At 37.1% G+C, this 17,858-nt stretch overlaps 1 protein-coding gene across 6 annotated transcripts in view; it reads left to right on the top strand.

Moving 5' to 3' along the window:
* Positions 1 to 17,858, top strand: part of RYR2 (ryanodine receptor 2) — a 381,518-nt gene that overhangs the window by 151,751 nt on the left and 211,909 nt on the right. For all 6 annotated transcript variants that reach the window (XM_061365725.1, XM_061365727.1, XM_061365728.1 and 3 more), the window contains 2 exons: positions 7,879 to 7,978; positions 10,706 to 10,802. In XM_061365725.1, the coding sequence (XP_061221709.1) occupies positions 7,879 to 7,978; positions 10,706 to 10,802 (197 nt within the window). The remainder of the gene's footprint in view (positions 1 to 7,878; positions 7,979 to 10,705; positions 10,803 to 17,858) is intronic.

Raw genomic sequence — 17,858 nt, forward strand, 5'->3', positions numbered from 1 at the left:
GCTATAAATATTGCAGCCATCTAAGTTCAAGCCAGAGTTGCTCTGTTTCCTTTCTTGAGGCAGTGCAGCCTGGTGAGCAAATACTTCTACCACGTTTCCCCATCTTGTACACAATAACATGTACCCCTGCACCGAGATTTACCTCTGCCTGTTGTTAATTAGGAACCATGATTGCTTTAAAAATTACCAATTATCAATAATTTAGAAATTCAGTTAATTGTAATTTCTTTCAAATTGATGAACCCTCTGGATAACTTAGTCTTTTAAACGTAAATCAAGAAGAATGCCTTAGACATGAAGTTGAAATACGAAATGAAAATAAAACTGAAAATTAGTGTCAATGTTATTCTGGCTAAGAAGACAGGAAAGAGGAAAAAAACCCACCCAACTTTGAATCTACAGTGCACAGATTTCAGTCTAATGCAGCAATTTCTGCAGTGCTATATATATAGAGTTTGCTGTCCTGACTGTAATGATGATCTGCAGCTGCATTATGCAAATCTGTGAATAAGCCTTGAGGTTTACTTCTTTGACTTAAATGACCTTTTTTTTTTTTTTCAATTTTAAAAGCTGAAATTCCCTAATCTTCAAAAAAACCTTAGGGTTTTATCGTTAGTAGCTGATAATAAACAAGTAACAATGACGGCAGAGTTCCTTTTCAAAAAATCAGATACTTGAGGCAGCGTCTAAATATTTGTAGCATTTGCTGGTGTAATAGTACCAGGAAGCCGTGCAGTCTGTGATTTGTTTATTGATTTAACTCTCCCCTCCCCTTTAATTTTTCTTTTTTTCCTAAGAGTAGGAAAGTCAGAATTGGACTTGGAATTCAGAACTTCCACTGAAGAAAGCAATCATTAACTTTTTGTCAAAAAAAAACAGTAAAAAAGATTTTTTATTAAAATAATTTGAGTATATGCATCAAGAAACCTGAAATTAGTGGAACCAAGGTAGTGCTGAGCTGCTGTTACCCTGAGGATCATAACGTGATTCCCACAGAGTCTTTGTGCAGTTTGAAATGTTATTGTGGAGGCTGGTAGATCTTCCCAGTGATTAAGGTTTTAAAGCTGCTCTGCCTCATAAAGTCCTCTGAGTTCTTAGAATCAAGTGCTTGTAATGTGGAAAAAAAGATATATTTTTTTTTCAGTCTGAGATCTTATTTATTTATTTTTTTGAAGTTCATCCACAGCAGGTCAGGTGTCACTGAGCTGCACGGCAGGGAAGACAAAAAGGTTTTGCATCACGAAGAAAATTCATCACATTTTTCTCAAAATGTTGAGCATCACACACTTTGTGACAAACATAGAAAATTAAGAGCACTCTTGATATCACAGGTGTGCTTGTTTCTAACAAAAAAAAAAAAAAGAAAAAAGAAAGGAAAAAACAATTTAAAGTCTCCCTTTAAGAGACTTAAGGCTAAATTTAAACTTAGGAACCTGAAAAAATGCAGCTTGGTCATGGCCAGAGAAGCTTTTGAAATGTTCTTTTACCTTTTGAAATGTTCTTTTAGTAGCTAAAAGTCTATTTTGGATAAGCTAGACCTCTTACACCTCCTGAATGTTAATGAACTGTTTAAACTCTCTACAGGCTATAATTAAATAGACCCCAACCCTGGTGGAACCACATGTTCCTTGTAATAGGTGGTTCAAGGAGGGAATGAAGTCAGGCACTGTATTGACAGCTGAAAACTCAAGTGTTTTGTGCTGCTGGTGATCTGCTGTCATTTCAGATATGTGGAGGAGGAAGCTGTGAGAAAATAGGAGGAACAAAAGGCAGGTGATGTAGCAGGGACAGGAGCCTTGGTCTGATTTGAGAAGGAAGGAAACTTGAGTGGGACTTGACTGGCTAGAAAGATTGGCAGCTGAAGGCAGGCAGACAGGCAGCAAGGGACTAACAAATCACCTGGGACAAGAAGCTGGTGAGAAGGAAGGAGTGGGCACCTCACGGTTCAAATTTTGTTAGAAATGTTGGGCAGAAAATGTGTACTGTTTTGGCAGGGAGCATTGATAGAACCGCCAGTGAAGTGGGACTGGGAATGAAGGATGAGAGATCTGTAAAGAAGGAGTGGGCTGGCTGGAGAGAACCAAACTGCCAGACAGAAATCCAGAATGGGGAAAGTCTGGGCCAAGAAGTGAGAAGTGAGGGGTGGGAATTGTGGTGGGTTTCTGGAAACAAGTCTAATGCTGGCTGACATGGGAAGGAATAGGTTGAGCAAGAAAAAACCCAGAAGACCACTTTGAAGCTTTGTAGGTCTGAGGAGAACTTTCTGAAGCAGGATGTGGTCCTAAATCTGGGTAATAAGGCAGCCTGTAACTGTTTGGAAACCTGGATGGGCTGGATGAGAGAGATGGGACTGGGATAATGATTTGGAGAGGAGAACAGTGGGAGAGGTATGGAGCAATTAGACTAGATAACTGCTAGCAGCAACTATAGGCAACCTATTGTATTAAGGGATACCAGTCAACGCTGTTATACTGATAGCCTAGTCCTGTGGGTGATTTTGTTAATGTAGGTGGCAGATGACTACAAAGTAGTTTAGAAGTTTCCTTCTCTACCTGTGGTTCATGTGGGTGTCAGTATGATGCCACCTCCTCTTAAATTTAGGAGAGGAGAAGTGCCCTTTTATTTTAATGAAGGAAAATTGCATATAAATTATACAACAAAAATAATTCCATTTGATTTTGAAAATATCAAGCCCAATGCAAAAAGTATGGCCTTGATTTTTTTTTTTTTTTCTGAAATCTCTTAAACATATAGTCACAGTAGCTTTTTATGGAATGCTCTGTTCTGATAAATGTTCAATGTGGATGTGTCAGGTCTGGGGAGCAGAAGGGCTGTAGAATGAAGCAACTTTGAAGATGAAATTTCAAGCTAGGAATTGCAGGTGAAGGATCATAGTATGATGCTTAGTTATTTATTTTCCTGGTGAATTAGATTTTGTGCCAAACTCTGCTGTGGAATTTGCTGAGCAGATTGTTGGTTGTTTTTGTTTTATACCAGGCTCATTTTCAAGGGGTCACTGACTCTTGATCCTTTCTCTGGAATATTCCTTACATGAACTGTGGCTCTGAGGTCTCCTTCTGCTAGAGTTGCTCAGTCTTGATACATGCAACTGAGGTGAATGAAAGATGTGCTTTGCACATTAAATTGCATATAATGCAGTCTACGGTGGAAATTAAAAAGGTCCTTGTCACCTCCATTCGGGCATCCTAGACTAATGAAAATTCCTTAGTGTAATCTTAGGTACCACCATTCTCCACTGGAAAATGGGCTATAACGCTTCTCCTTTGGGATTTTGAGAAAATGAATTTGTTAATTGTGTTTTGTGAAATGCTGTAATTGTTGGTAGCAAGAGAAAAGCTTATGAGAAAATTAATAATCCTCTTCCAAAGCTGTGAAGAATTGACTGTATTGAATAAAGCATGAGGCTGCAGACTGAAGATTGATAAGAAAAGCAAGCACTGTGCAGCAATTCGTGCATTGAACTCCTTTATCCTGTATATACAATGAGGCAGCACTTGTGGAAAAAGTTGTACAGGATCATGCCCCTGATGACTGTAATATGATGGATTCGCCAGAAGCAATTCTTTTTCCATATGCTATGTTTGTTATTTCCTAACTTTTAATGCTTGCTTCTGTAAAATTAGCATTTTGTTACTGAAAGCTCATGTGTCTAATCAAACTAAATGATAATCACGTGGAAGCATGGTAGCTGATTTGCTCCAGGCTTTTGGTGGTTATAGAACAGAAAGCTAATGTAGAGAAGGTGAATGCAGACTACCCTCCTCTACCCTCTGTGGGATGGATTCTCACGCTTTCCTGACATGCATCTGCAATTACCTGCTGTCAGCTATGCATCAGTGGACTAGGTGATCCTTAATGGCTGAGTTGTAATGGTAATGTTGGGGTATCTGTGGGTTTTAGCTACTACTCTGCCTTTGCTGATGGTATTTATGCTGAAATGGCTTAGTTTAGTGCTGACAGTTCTCTTTATCAATGGAAAAATTCTCTTTGCTTGTGGATTTGCTGGCCAGCTGTTTAAACCACTTCAGAGAAATGCAAAGAAAGGAAGATTTTGTAGAGCTTGAAACCCATCTGAAATTTCCTGGGCTTTACCTACTTTGTGTCAAAATTTAGATAATAACTTTTTATTCTGCAGTTGTAAGTTTACCAATATTTATTCAGACCTTTTCAAAGTATTCAAAGGCATTTCAGTGAATATAAATGTATTGCCACTTTTAGACATAAACACAAAAAAAGATACAAAAACTTTACAAAGATGCAGTTATTGTTTTGAGTTCTTTCAATATCTTTCTTCCTTGTGACTGAATATTTTCATTTATTTTGGCAGTGTCAATATGATACTCAGTGTTACAGAATACTTTTCACTGACAGATAATAAATTTTAATTGAAATTATACCTGCTACTTAGAAAGGTAACAAATGGTTCTCCTTGGTTCTAGAGACAGTGCATCTAGTTTAACCTTTGGATTTTTGCTAAAGGTTACTATCTTGTCTTTATTTTTTTCTGATGTAAAATGTTTTTCTAATTAACAAAGGAAAAAAAAAAGAGGGAGTATAGGTTGGATTTTGTTTGCTTGTTTTTCTTGTGATTTGTTCTGTTTTGCTATATATACAGGTACATTCTTTTTTACTTCTACTCCAAGGGAGAAATACCTCCAGTGTCAGCATCTTCCAGTTCTGTTTTGCCTGTTCTCAGACTGACAAAGGAGAAGTAGAGAGGTGTATGAAGTATTCCCTCTCACTCTGCATGTGTTCTCATTTGTGTACCTGCGGTGGGAATGGTCTTGGAACATCTCAGAGGTTGCGGGATCATTGAGGATAGGTGTCTGTGTGGTTTGAAACTGCTTCTCTGTCCTGGTCCTTGTAGTAATTTTAAGACAAAGGAGAAATAGCAAGGGCTGTCAGAGTCTCAGTGTACAGAAGAGAAGTAGATTGAACTGGATCATGTCTGTAGCTTCCATCTCTGTACTAGATGGTACTAAGTTTTGAAGGAATGTGGTTGATGATGCTTTGGATGCTGCTTTTGTGTGCAGTACGTAAGTATTCTGGGAAGTGCTGTGCTTTGTACGCAGTTCTCAAAATATACCAGAAACTAAACCCTCTTTAATATTTTTTTCTTTTGCTAGTCTTGTTAGTTGGAATGGCCTGAAATTGAAGGCAGAAACATCATAATGTAAAGTGCAGATAGAAGTAGACACTGCTAAATAAGGTGTTAGTATTAACACACCTTAGCCAAGAGAAAGTCTGAAGCAAAGTTTTCCTTTCTTTATGTTTTTCTTCTGCAAACATGCATGTTTTGGAGAACAGAAGCTTTGATGCAGCTTGACTGGAATTTAAAGCACTTCATCTAGGTATTCACAGTTATTGCAAATGCAGCTTTGCTGCTGCAATCGAAATTGAAGTGTTCTTGTGGAAATTACCATCTGATTCTTAGCTCTTCAGTAAGCTTGAATACAGTGGGTTTTTTTGAAAACCTAGGAACAGAGATGTGTGACTTCTCTGAAGAGCAGTTTATAACATGACAGTGAATTCAGTTGGGAAACCTGTAGTATTCTAGGAGATTTGAGTCTTGAAATGTAGAAGAAGCAGCCTATAGTAGTGTTAACTACTGTAAGAAGCAGACTGTAATGTTAACCTGTATTCATAAATTACCATAATTTAATTCTGAAAAGTGGTTAAGAATCTATGGCAGGTTAAATGCTGATTTAGGAGATCATTAGTCTATTAGTATGGAAGAAAAATCTAGCATTTTTGGCTGAGCTTGGACACCAGTGCAGAAAAGATACTGTTTGGGTGAGACAGAAAGCTGAAGGACCTACTTGTAATAGCGAAGACCCATGCTAGGATTAGAACAGACAGCAGAATTCCTGACCTCAACATGTTTCTGCTTTGCACATATTACTGCATGCCTGAAAAGATAGGTATGTGGTCCTTTTTGGTAATAGCAACCTGCTACTTCTGTCGGGTACTATGCCAGCTAGCAAAGATCTGTTTATGGAGGTTTGAAGCAGGTAGCAGGTATGGAAACTACCAGGCAGTGTGAGTGTCGGGTCCACATTCTTGACACTCTGTTGTGGAATTAGTTTCATTTTGATAGTTTTATTGTGCTGAAAGTACAATACCAAGCAGGTAAGTTCCAACTAAATTATAGAGAGGCAGCAGATTTCTTTAAAACAACATTGAGATTGTAAAGTACAGCCCTGAAAAGTTAGGCAATGCCAGGATTAAGACTGGCATTTTTAATCTGCTGGGATTTTTCTAACCATCTGATGTAATTTAATCCTTGAATATGCATTGACAGGGCACTTTCTTTACATGGTCAAAGGTTCATTTTATTGTTTGCTATGGATTGATGATTCCAGGGGATGAACACCGTAGCTTATTGAATTGTAAATGTCAAGACAGCTGCCTTCAGTTGTAAATTGAATGATGCAGCAAGCAATTGAGGCAACTGAAGGAAAGAAGAGAATTGCATAGATACAATCTTGATTTCTCTGCTGTGGTGGTCATGTGCTGTATTAGGTCATTTAAATCATACTTCCTAAAGGTGTAATTCTCTGGTGAGTCAGCTTGAGACATCTGGATTGTAATGAGAGGTGCAGCTGGAGTGGAATGGATAAACCTCACAGGTGCTTTGAAGTGAGATGCCAGCAATGTATTTTTGTTCAATGTCCTGTCTATAATATGGAATGTTAATTCAGTTGATATCATTGTGTGTGAAGTAAGATCATTAACACGTAAAAAGCACACAGTTACAAGAAGTACTTTGTTGATGGCAGATCAGAGTGACAGAGGACTTAGCCTCTTCCTCTTTTGCCTACCCTGATGTGTTTTCCTCAAAAAGTAATGCTTCTTTTTACTGCACTAGTTGAATTGCTCATTGTCGGGAATCTGTAGTGATCTCAGAGGAAACTTGACAAAACTAAGGCCCACAGGGCAGGAATGTGCCTGGAGATGTGCTGGGGATTGTAGTTTCTCAGCCTGATCTGCCATTGACTAAGCTATGTAACTGCAGAAAGGGAAAGTAAGAAAGCGAGCTGGTGGTTCATTCATTCAACATCCGTGTTCCCTGTGCTGAATGACACTGCTGTGGTGGAGACATGGCTTTGTGAAATATCTTATTTCTATGTCATTGGCTTAAGGGGAGCCTTCTAAATTAGCCAATACACTATCTGTTTGTACTGCTGTATGTCTAGATGATGTGCAGGCAGGAAGACAGAACAGCTCTGCACATGTCATTGGGAATCTACCCCTTTCTGAGACCTCCATTGCCATTTTTGGCTTTTGCATAGTTAATAATTTTACCCAGAAGGTTTTAATGTTGGTCTCAACATACAGAAACTGAGAGCAATGCTACCAATGTATAAACACTGTTACTGTCCATTAGTTTAAAATAAAGTTTTGATAAAAGTGTCTAAATGCTACTGCACTTGAAAACTCTCTTAAGTGCCTTACAAGGTCAGTTACTGGATTACTTGATTACTTTGATCTGAAGGCGGTTTTAAGAAGCCAGTAGGCCAAAAGAAATAATTAAGTGGTAAGTTACACCTGAAATACAGATATACGTTTCAATATTCAAACTCTGTGGAAAATTCCATTGTGTACAGAAAGAACACCACCAGTGTAAGAACCGTGCTACATGTAATAATCAGTGCTTCAGAGTATTTGCTGTGGTCTAAGACCCCCAAACAGCTGATGATTCTGTCTGACTTTGTGTTTACTTATGTAGTCAGTATGAACAATTTTTGTATGAACAATTTTTGTATGAACCAAATGAGAATATTTGATACTATTTTTGTGTACTGCAATGAGATCTTTAATTAACCCCAGATAAAAACCTTTCTTTCATGGTTTTAGCACCTCTCTTACGGCAATGGTAGTTTACATGTTGATGCAGCCTTCCAGCAGACACTCTGGAGTGTAGCACCAATCAGTTCAGGAAGTGAAGCTGCCCAAGGTAAGGTTGACTTGACTTTAATTATTGAAAGACTGATTGTAAATGAAATATGTGAAAAATCTGATTATTCGTCCAAGTGTGGGAGTGGGTTTCTGTTATGTAGGCGTTCAATGTAATAAATAAAAAAATGACACTGATGGTTTTCTACATATTTTTTTTCTAAATACTGAGCAGCTCATTCAAATCTCATTTTGCTACAGGTATGATAACATTCATAACATTTATTTTGTTTAAATGGCTTTTGGTCATTTTTTAAAATATTATCTCAGATTATTCTCAGTACGCGGTCATGGTTACTGCTTAAGTGTCCTAAAAATTATGGAGAAACCCTTCCTGTTGATGAGAGGAGAAAACTTTCTCTCCAGCCTGTTGTTCCCTCCTATAAACTCCATTCTCCTCACCATCCCACTGCTGGCAGCAGTGGTGTAGCATCCATGTTAATAATGTCAGTGCAGTTTATTAGCTGAGATCCAGGTTTGTTCTGTGCCACATCTGTCTGGTTGGTGAACTTCACTAGTGAGATCTGCCTGTCTGGGAAGCAGAACTCCACAATGACAGTGTCATGTTATACATTTGTACCCACAGGAAATCATGTGAAAATGGTGTAGCATGATTTTTGCAGCTGTGTGTTTCTGTGCATGTTTGCTTGTTCTTTGTTATTATGGCTTCCCATTTTCATTTTCCTCAGGTATAGATGTTATCTTTGTTAAGCAGTCTTTTCTAGAGAAGATCAGCTGTTTGGTGCCAGAAAGAATTAGGGCAAAAGCCTTATTCTAGCAAAACTGGCAAATGTTCCTGTGGTCAAAGTTGTCTTGTTATGAAGAGAATGAATCTGACAGTGTATAAGACCTTACTGTATATGCCTCAGTAAAGCTATCAAAATTAGAGAATTCCCTCAAAACGAGGAAAATAAAACTAATTTTGTTAGTATCTGCAAAATGCTTTGTCATCTTCATCAACAAAACATTAATAGGAATAAGTACACTTGAATACCCTCTCTTAATCAAAAGTTCCAATTAAAAACAGAATAGTAAGTGAAACTCAGTTAAATGAAACTGTAGTGAAAATAACAGATAAATAGTCTGTAAAATGAACTAGGACATTTGAGGGAGGTAGTTAAAAGAAAATTATTTCCTTTTACATGCATTTCTGCAAAACCGGCTTATGCAGAAGTGAGTTTGTTGTGTAAGTCAAAACACAGCTTTAGTGTCAGATCAAGTAATTCTGCTACTTCTGCACTGTGAAATGGATGCGGGTGCTTTCAAAATGAAACAAAATAAAAAAAAGGTTTTTTTTAAAAGGTCTCAGGGCAGAACATCTCCAGAATTACATGGACACAGGTCCATAAAAAAGTTAATATATGTAGCTGCTGTTACCTGGACACATCCCTCTCTGTCAAAATCAGGAATTTACAAACTCAGTACTAAAACTGGCTGTATAAAACTGGCTATATAAATACTGATCTGGTATTGATTTCAGAGGTTTAAAAAATATATCCTGAAATATTCCATGGTACATATTCAGGACAAAGATTTCCTGTAGCTTCAAAATAAACATGTGAAATGTGTACAGGGTGGCTGTGGGGTCTTCACCACCATTTCCTTGTACAGTTCTATCCTACTTCACCGGATTACTTGTTAATAGACATGGCTTGAAAATATTTTTGGAATAATTTTTTAAAATAGCCTTTTTGTTATAACACTAAAGCTGAGGAATTATGCTAGCACATCCTGCTCAAATGCAGATTTTGGTACTATTTGATATTTCTATCAAGAAGGGAAGATGAAATTAGGAGACAAACAAGTGTTAACATTTAGTTTGTCAGACTGGAAAAATACCATTGAATTGCACTTAAAATCTACAAGTCTTAATATCACTCGTTTATAATACAAAATTTGTAGGATACCTGATACTGATGGAAAAACATCTGTTTTGTTTTTATCTTTACTGATTAGAATTATAGCCTTATTTTCAGCTTCTGGCTTCAGTGTCCTGGCCCTTCAGATATTGTGATGTTACGTGTATGCTCTGTGCCTTAGTTTATGAACACACGTATCTGTACCTGTACACTGTGGAGCCAGGTGCTCGGCTTTGAACCTGCAAGTGCAGTGGAGATCTAGACAGTATAGGAGTTTGCCTTTGGAGTCCAAATAAATCAGGATTGTAGGTTGGGAATCTTAAGTCAAGCAGATTTTAAAGTGGATCTTCCCAGAAATTTTTCTTACAGAAAACTCCCAAAGACATTAAAAGGATTTTCAAGTTAACATTAGCTAAATCAGTCTTTGCGTTGTTACTGCATGAACTGAAATACTAAACTTAAATCAAAAGTCAGCAGGTAAAATAGAAGAGTCCTCCACTTCTGTTGCAATATGTAAGGGAAGTATCTCTCACAGAGATGCTGCTCACTTGTTTCTGCTGGATCAGCCTTTTTCTGAGTTGTGCTAACACTGTAGAATCCTCTGTCTGTGTCTCTCTCCTAATCCACCCTTTCCTGCTTGCTGACTTGGACCTTTTTTCACTTGACAATATTCAGCTGGCTCCCCAGGGTACAAGATACCCACCCCTTCTTCTGGCTGTCTTTTATAAGTAAGATAAAATACCAATAGAAAAAAAAAAACCAAACAAAAAGCCCACAAAAACCCTGGTAGTATTTATTGCGGTTTGAACTATAGTTTTACGTGCTGCTGTGTTAAAACAAATGCACTTGATTTTCTCTCTTTATTCAAGGTTATCTGATAGGAGGAGATGTTCTGAGGTTATTGCATGGTCACATGGATGAATGTTTGACAGTCCCTTCGGGTGAACATGGAGAAGAGCAAAGAAGGTAGGTTTCTAGCTTATAATAGAATAATAATGAATGTTGCTGAATCAGTATTAAATGTCACTGGTTGATAATGCAGACTTTTGAAGACACGTTGATGGGATGTATACCTCATAAGGAGTAATATTGTTGAGATGAACTTTGGACATGAGTATCTTGCATTTTCTTTTTAGTATTGTTCAAGTCTGATTTCACTTACCAGGTGTAAAAGCAGTAATGATTTTTGACAACTTATTGTCATCTCCACTGACTTATAAACACTGTGAATGAAATGGGGTTGCTTTCTTTAGTGTTGTTTTGTCTGTAATCACAAATTCCTTAGGACAGGTTAAGAATACTTCCCATTCCTTCAAGGCTTCTGGTCTGGGTATTGATCTGAAGTGTACCTGTCATGGTAGTCTAGGACTTAAGTTATGGTTATTTTTTGACTAAAAAAATCCTACAGTGGAAGTAGAGAAGTCATGACAGCTCAGTATGGAGTTAACCAATAAATCCAATTGGTGAGATGACTGGCACTGAAAGTGGCATGTCTTTGTGGAGTGATTATATGGATGAATCAAAGCCCTGTTTATTTACTCTAATAAAATATACCCTAAGCTGCTTTTCAATAAGGCAGTGTCATATGATTTATTCCAGCCTTCAGTCTGAAGACTGCTGAATGATAATGTTGATTTTGGGATATTTTGTTTAATGCAGCATATTGGGTAGCTTCATTTCCATGGCAAAAAAAATATGCTATTCATGCATTTCCAAATTAGTTTACTTGGTTTGCAAATATAAATGATTTTTTTTTCTATTTTATTCTTACTTGTAAAGATAAGAGAAAGACATTGGAAGCTCTCATGAAAATATAGCAAAAATCTTCTATGAATTTTTAAATATTAACGACAAAAACTTAAGTTTTCTTATACAGCTGCTAACAGTTCTTCCTAGCTTTTTGTTATTTTTAGACAAGGGAATAATTTTAAACACAGAAGATACTTCAAAATGCTGAAAGTTAAAACGTGATCAGTTGGTGTTTTAATTTTAGGTATATGTGATAGATCCATTATAGCTTGAAGTTTTTTGCTGCTATTATCCTCACCCTTAAAACGATTAATTAAAAGATTAGATGATACATAATTGAATGCTATAGTGTTTACTCTTACTTCAGTCTAAATCCTGCAAAATTTCTTTTAAAAAGTGCAGTTTCAGTGTAATTCCGGATTTATAGGATATCAGGCACTTCAGTAATGAATGCTTAAGAATGCACTACAAATCTTGTCAACAAGGCCTAGTGTTAGATGTGAACCACAATGAAGGAGTGTGAATTTGCAGGTCAAGGAAGCAATAATTTATTCTGCTTGTGCATTTACATGATTCATCTTTGTGCCCTATAGCATTTGAAGAATAGGGTTCATTTCTTAAGCTGTAGGACAGTGCTATAAACAGAATAGATCCTTATTTTTCTTTCTGCACTGCCTACATTTTCCCTTATCAGTCTAGTACCCCCCAACCCCTCCCCCCCCCAAAAAAAAAACAACCCAAGAGCTGGTAGACAACAAATAGTACCAGTATAGTTGTTTTCATATTTCCTGTATAGGTATAATTGCTGTGTACCTTAAACTTCCTTGTCTTAAATTATTAGTGCATTCAATTGTTGCTTAAAGCCTTTATGATTTCATCTCTTATTAGGACTCTTGCTTACTCGCTCATTCAAAATGATATCTAAAAGGGCAGTTTATGGCTCCTTTCAGTTTTCAGTATGTATGCATACCTTGTTTTGATGGGTGGCTCTTAACTGCTGCTAGGATTTATATTTAAAAGTAGGGGTAATTTTGGCAAGTAAGAAATTATAAAATAAATTAGTTTATCTTTCATTTAAGTTCTGTAACTTTTGCACATATGGCATGGTAAACTATGATCTATATAGAGTATTATCCTTTGGAGTATTATCCATATTACCCTTTTATTGCCTTTTGAAATAGTCTGGTGATGGATTATTGTGGTTGTGCTTGGTTAGCTTCGTACCACTACGTGCCTGAAGATCCGCTCTGCTCTGTGGAATGGAAGCATAAAGGAACACTGAGAAGTTCCATCTCTGTTCTGACTCAGTTATTTCTCTTTCGCATTTTCATTTTTCTGCAAAGGCCTCCTCTTCATGCTTTTTTTTTTTTTTTTAATAAATAGAGGATCAGACAGTCCTAAAATAACAGTTTGATTTCTATAATGTCACCTGGTATCTAATCCTGGGAATGAATAAATGGTTTTGATGTGAAGGAACCTCCTAGGCAGTTTCTGAAAATAACTGCTGTTTTTCTCTATTCTTAGAGCATTGGTACAGTTACATAAATTTGAGTATAAAAGTGTTTCAAAGATTACCAGGAGTCCAAAATAAAACACATGTTCTCAAGCTGTTTATACTCTTGTGGAGCAGTATTTAGCACAGCGGAGGCCTATGAACAGTGACAGTGCAGATACTGTGTTCATGATTACAGTGCCTAACAAAGCTTTCTCCAGAGCAAGGTCATCCATACCTGCACTGGAAGAGGCCTAGTACAGGGGGCAGAAATAGTCATAGAAAATGACTATTTCTATGTTTCACTTTTTTTTTCTGAATATATACTCTGTTTCCTTTCTTAATTATTGAGCTTGTGTGTCCAGCATTTAGTTGTTAAACTGTGCTACTGTGTTCACTAGAAGGTAGGGAGGAATCATTGTATTTGTTGAAGAGTTGCTTTGGTATTGAGTGTTGAGATGTAATTGCACAATGAGGAGTCTTCTGAATTTATAATATCAAAGGAATGAATAAAGTTATTCTAATTATGGTAGAAGTTGGTGTTTAGAGCAAGTATACGTTGAAATGCTTCTGTGAAATTGTTTACAATTATTTTAATCCTTTAATTAAAAAATAATTGCAGGAAATGTTCATAACAAATTCCGGTTGTGCAGCAAAGATTTTTAAAATGTTACAATAAACAAGCTGATATTTCCCCCATCACAATTGAATTACTCAACATCCTTCATTTTTACTGTTCAATTAAGAGGAATTTATTACAGTTTTGATGTTGTATTACGTGTGTCATTTTTTGTTTTCTTGTAAAAATGTCAACTAGATATTAATACAGTACTCTGCATGACTGTAGAATTTTGGATTACTTTGCCGGGGTGTTTTTTTTCTATGTGTGTGGTTTTGTTTGTTTATTTTTCATTTTTGTTACTTAGAAGTACCCAAAACCTAATGGCAGATAGCAGTGGAAGTATGTAATCAAAACTATTTGATTGGGTTGTGATGCTTGCTTTTTATTATAGCCCATCACATTCATACTCTTTCAGAAGTTAAAGCACACACAGGAGTAGGGCTGTGAGTATTCATAGTTCCCAGTGCAGAAGGAGACCATGAATGTTCTCATTGCAACTAATTTGCATTTTGACTTGCAGTATGTAAAGTGAGGACTGCAGTGCAATTTGAGCCCTTCAGAAATACATAATTGCAGAAAGAAATTAACCTTTGAGAGAGCGAAGTGCTCCTGGCATTTGCAAAGTATCACTTGATGTGGATATCCTGGGTTAAGTTGTAACAGTTATTTTTCTCCTTAGTAGCTGGTGCAGTGCTCTGTTTTGGACTTTAGCCTGATAACAATGCTGATAACACACTGATGGTTTTAGTTGTTGCTAAGTAATGTCTACTCCAATCAAGGACTTCTCAGTCTCATGCTGTGCCAGCGAGGAGGGGCACAGGAAGCCGGGACAGAGCAGAGACAGGATGCTTGACCCAAACTAGCCAAAGGATAATAATATATAATGATGATGTATTGTGCATCACTTGTGCTTATTGTTTTCTTCTCCTTTTCCCCTTTGTCCTGGGTTTAGTTTTATATTTTCTCCCCTTGTTATTTCTCTTATTATTATTGGTGGTAACAGCAGTGGTTTTGTGTTATAACTTAGTTAATGGACTGTCCTTATCTTAGCCCATGGGATTTACATTCTTTCAATTCTCCTCCCTATCCCTCTGGGAGAAAGGGGAGGGAAGAAGAGAGGGAAGTGAGTGAGTGGCTGCATGGTTCTGAGTTACCATCTGGGCTTATACCATGACAGTGAAACAGACACCCAGTTTCTCAAAACATCCAATGAGAATAGGTCTTTATAAGGAAATATGTATGTGTAGCCTAATTTCAGAGGCAGTTTTGTCATTCCTGTGTTTGAAGGTTTCTTTGGGTTAAACATATTACATTAAGGCTTTTGTAAATTATACTGAACACTTCACATTAGTCTCAGAAATGGATATACAGGGTTTTAAAGTGTTAAAAGTCAAAATCAATGTGACTTAGCCAACCCCAGCTCATTTTTCACTTTCCTTTCAATGTGATTCTCTTAAGATTCTCTCACTTCTTGATATGGCGAGTGTGAAGGGTTATTTATGACTAAAATGTGAACTGAAAAAGTTTTCAGCCAGCATAAATCAGTAGCTTTTCCTCCATGGCCAAAACAACCCATGAGCCTTGAAGAGTAATGGTTGTGCTTTCAGAAGTTTGAAAAAATCTGTTAGAGCTCTTCAGTGGTTGATTTTTCAAGTTAGAAACAGAAGAGCCTTCTCTGTCATTGAAGGGAGTGAAATAATTTCTTTACCTTGAACTTTGCCATCTTAATAGTTCATTTGTGTATAGTCCAGGTACAATATTGTTATGTCATTTATGCCATATTTGTGGCGCCCTGATTCATTCCAAGTTGCTGAGTTTTACTCCAGTATTTTCTTGCTCTGGTACTTAGGATTTACAGGTTCTTGAACCAAAACTACTTCAGCAGTATTGAAACACTGCCATTTAATGTAATTTATTTTAACCTCATTTAATGCCCCTTTGTAGTCAGTGAATTTCACTGAAATGATTACCCTCTCTGCTGAACAATAATAAGAAGATGAATTCAGTAATGATGCTCCAGGGATTGTGGTATATGGTAGTCTATTTTAAAGCTGTGTAATTAATTCATTATTGTAATGGAAGATGAGAGATTCAGATATCAAGCTTTCTTTTTGATGTTTACCTTTGCTTTGCCTTGTCATCTCAGATCCATCTCAGAAAGTTGGAGGAGAGTTCTGGGAACAAGCCAGGGAGAGCACCATTAAGTAATGACCTGTGGGCCTGCACTCCTGATGCAGTCTGTGGTGCTAGAATCACAGCCCCTGGCCCTGTAGGACAAGTGCTGAGTCAAGTTCCAGCTCTAGTGAGTGCTTATATTAAGGAAAATTAAACAGACTAATGGTACAGACAGGAAAAGAATGATGTTTTAAATTAAACATGTAGTCATAGTCAGACAGAAAACTAATTAACTAGATTAAGGTTTATAGTAAAGATGAACTGAAATTCTAAAAAAGTCTTGAATTCCTTATAGGTACTTTAATTTGAAATAAAAGTGGTTATATCGTTAATCCATCAATGTAAAATATGCAAATAAACTGCTTTGGAAAGAATAGAGGGGAAAAAAAAAGCAAGCCTAGGATTAGTGCTATGGGTATGGTTCAGAAGGTGCAAGGTATCCCAGGCTTTCTAGAAGACTTAACGCTCATTGTAGCTCTTGTAGTCCTCTCTTTTTAGCTGTTACTTTGAATTTCCTCATGCATTTACATTAACTATAGTTTCATAATCAGGTTTTGTAATGTGCAGTTTTTCTCTGCTTGGGATCCTTGATGTCTAAGCCTCCACTCCCCAGTGGAGGACTTTCTCAGTCTCCCTCCACACTGCTGTCGCTTAGTTTTTAGATGAGGCTTTGCTAGTGCCTTTTTGACTTTTGTCCCTAAAGTGCTATTACTGTCTGTCTGCCTTCACTCTCTCTGCTGCTCCTGTACCCATTTGTCATGGTTTAAGCCCAGCCAGTAACTCAGAACCATGCAGCTGCTCGCTCACTCCCCCCCTGTGCTTTGCTCCCACTTCTTCCTCCCCCCTCTCCCAGAGGGATGGGAAGGAGAATCGAAAGAGTCTGGCCCTAGAAGGGCTAGAATCATTTACATGAAAATAAGAGAGAATCCCAGGATCCATTTTATTTTCTTGGGTGAACAAATTGCACATTTTTATTTAGGAATTCTTCATTTCAATCTCTTCCCTGTTTTCTCATGTGATGACTGATAGCTTCACTTTTAAAGAACAGGGAAAGGAAATAATGGATGGACAGTCACATAAGAGAAAACTACTTTGCCCATGAGAAGCCATTTTTTCAAGTTCATAACTGGAAGTTTTTTAGATGTTTAAAGTTACACTGATCCAACTGGTATATGTAATCCAAAGATAGCTTTAGAAGAGTTCTCAGACTGAGACACTGGTATCGGGGTTTCCACTGTGAGAAAGAACTTTATCCCTGAAAAGTAACGAGTTAACAACTTAACAGTGAATTAAGTTGTTAACTCGTGAATTAACTTAACAGACAGATTTAAGGTTTTGTTTCAACCTTATTTCTCATATTATATATAGGGACTTGAAAAACGCAGAATAAAATGAAAGGAAGAGTCTAAATTTTGTATTATGTCAGTGCAAGAATTCAAAATACATTTTTGTCAGTGAGGTTCATATCGAAAGAAGTAACAGTGTAATCAGAATGTTTTGACTTTAAAAAAAACAAAACGGCAACCTCCCCACAAACATAGCCCGCCTTGTCCCCAGCTGAAACAGACCAACCAGGGTGACATCTGATTTATTATTGTTTAGATGTTACAAGACAAACCCAGTCTATTAGCTGTAGAACAAAAACAAATGCCCAGAGGGTGTCTGAACAGAGAAGCAGCTGAATGCAAGATTGTTTAGCATTTTCTTTTTATTACACTATTGAAGGCCAATTTCAATTACAAAATAAGATTGGCTTTGAATTTCGTTCCCTTCTGTGAGAGAGATATGAGAGACTTGCTAGTACCTGTCAGTTGCTCCTGGCACCACAACCATTGCAACAAATGAGTAAGAAAATACGTGGCGAAAATACTGGTTATAAGGTCATGGGGAGGATTTTGTACATATTTATTATGCACCTATAACTTCTTTTTGGTACGTAAAGCATGTGCTAGAATTTCTATTTATACATATGTCACGAATATTG

The sequence above is a fragment of the Neopsephotus bourkii genome, unplaced genomic scaffold (genome assembly GCF_033783945.1).
Source record: "Neopsephotus bourkii isolate Nb327-2 ecotype Australia unplaced genomic scaffold, CSIRO-AGI_Nbou_v1 NB_1292, whole genome shotgun sequence".
NCBI classification, from domain to species: domain Eukaryota; kingdom Metazoa; phylum Chordata; class Aves; order Psittaciformes; family Psittacidae; genus Neopsephotus; species Neopsephotus bourkii.